Genomic DNA, 218 nt, shown 5'->3' with positions numbered 1-218 from the left:
CCTCAGACTGGGAGGTTGGGGGCAGAGGTGGTCCTCATTGTCACACTCCAGATGTGTGCCAGGAAGAGGAGGTGACTTTGTGTTGTTTTCTCTCCACAGGTTCAACTTCTGTAGTGCAGAAACCGTCAGGGAGGAGGTTCTCCTCACCCTCACACCGTGTTAGGAGACTACTGTTACCAATGAATTGACTTCTAATAAAATCTGGTGGTAATGCATTA

General features: G+C 48.6%; 1 protein-coding gene across 1 annotated transcript in view; it reads left to right on the top strand.

Moving 5' to 3' along the window:
- PNLIP (pancreatic lipase) overlaps positions 1–218 on the top strand; it is a 53,981-nt gene extending 53,763 nt beyond the window's left edge. Inside the window, exon 12 of the mRNA XM_012001146.1 lies at positions 100–218. Coding sequence (XP_011856536.1) covers positions 100–163 — 64 coding nt within the window. The 3' untranslated portion in view covers positions 164–218. The remainder of the gene's footprint in view (positions 1–99) is intronic.

The sequence above is a fragment of the Mandrillus leucophaeus genome, unplaced genomic scaffold (assembly GCF_000951045.1).
Source record: "Mandrillus leucophaeus isolate KB7577 unplaced genomic scaffold, Mleu.le_1.0 Scaffold65, whole genome shotgun sequence".
Taxonomy (NCBI): Eukaryota; Metazoa; Chordata; class Mammalia; order Primates; family Cercopithecidae; genus Mandrillus; species Mandrillus leucophaeus.
The sequence above is the reverse complement of the archived record's forward strand: the minus strand, read 5'-3'. Positions and strand labels throughout refer to the sequence as shown.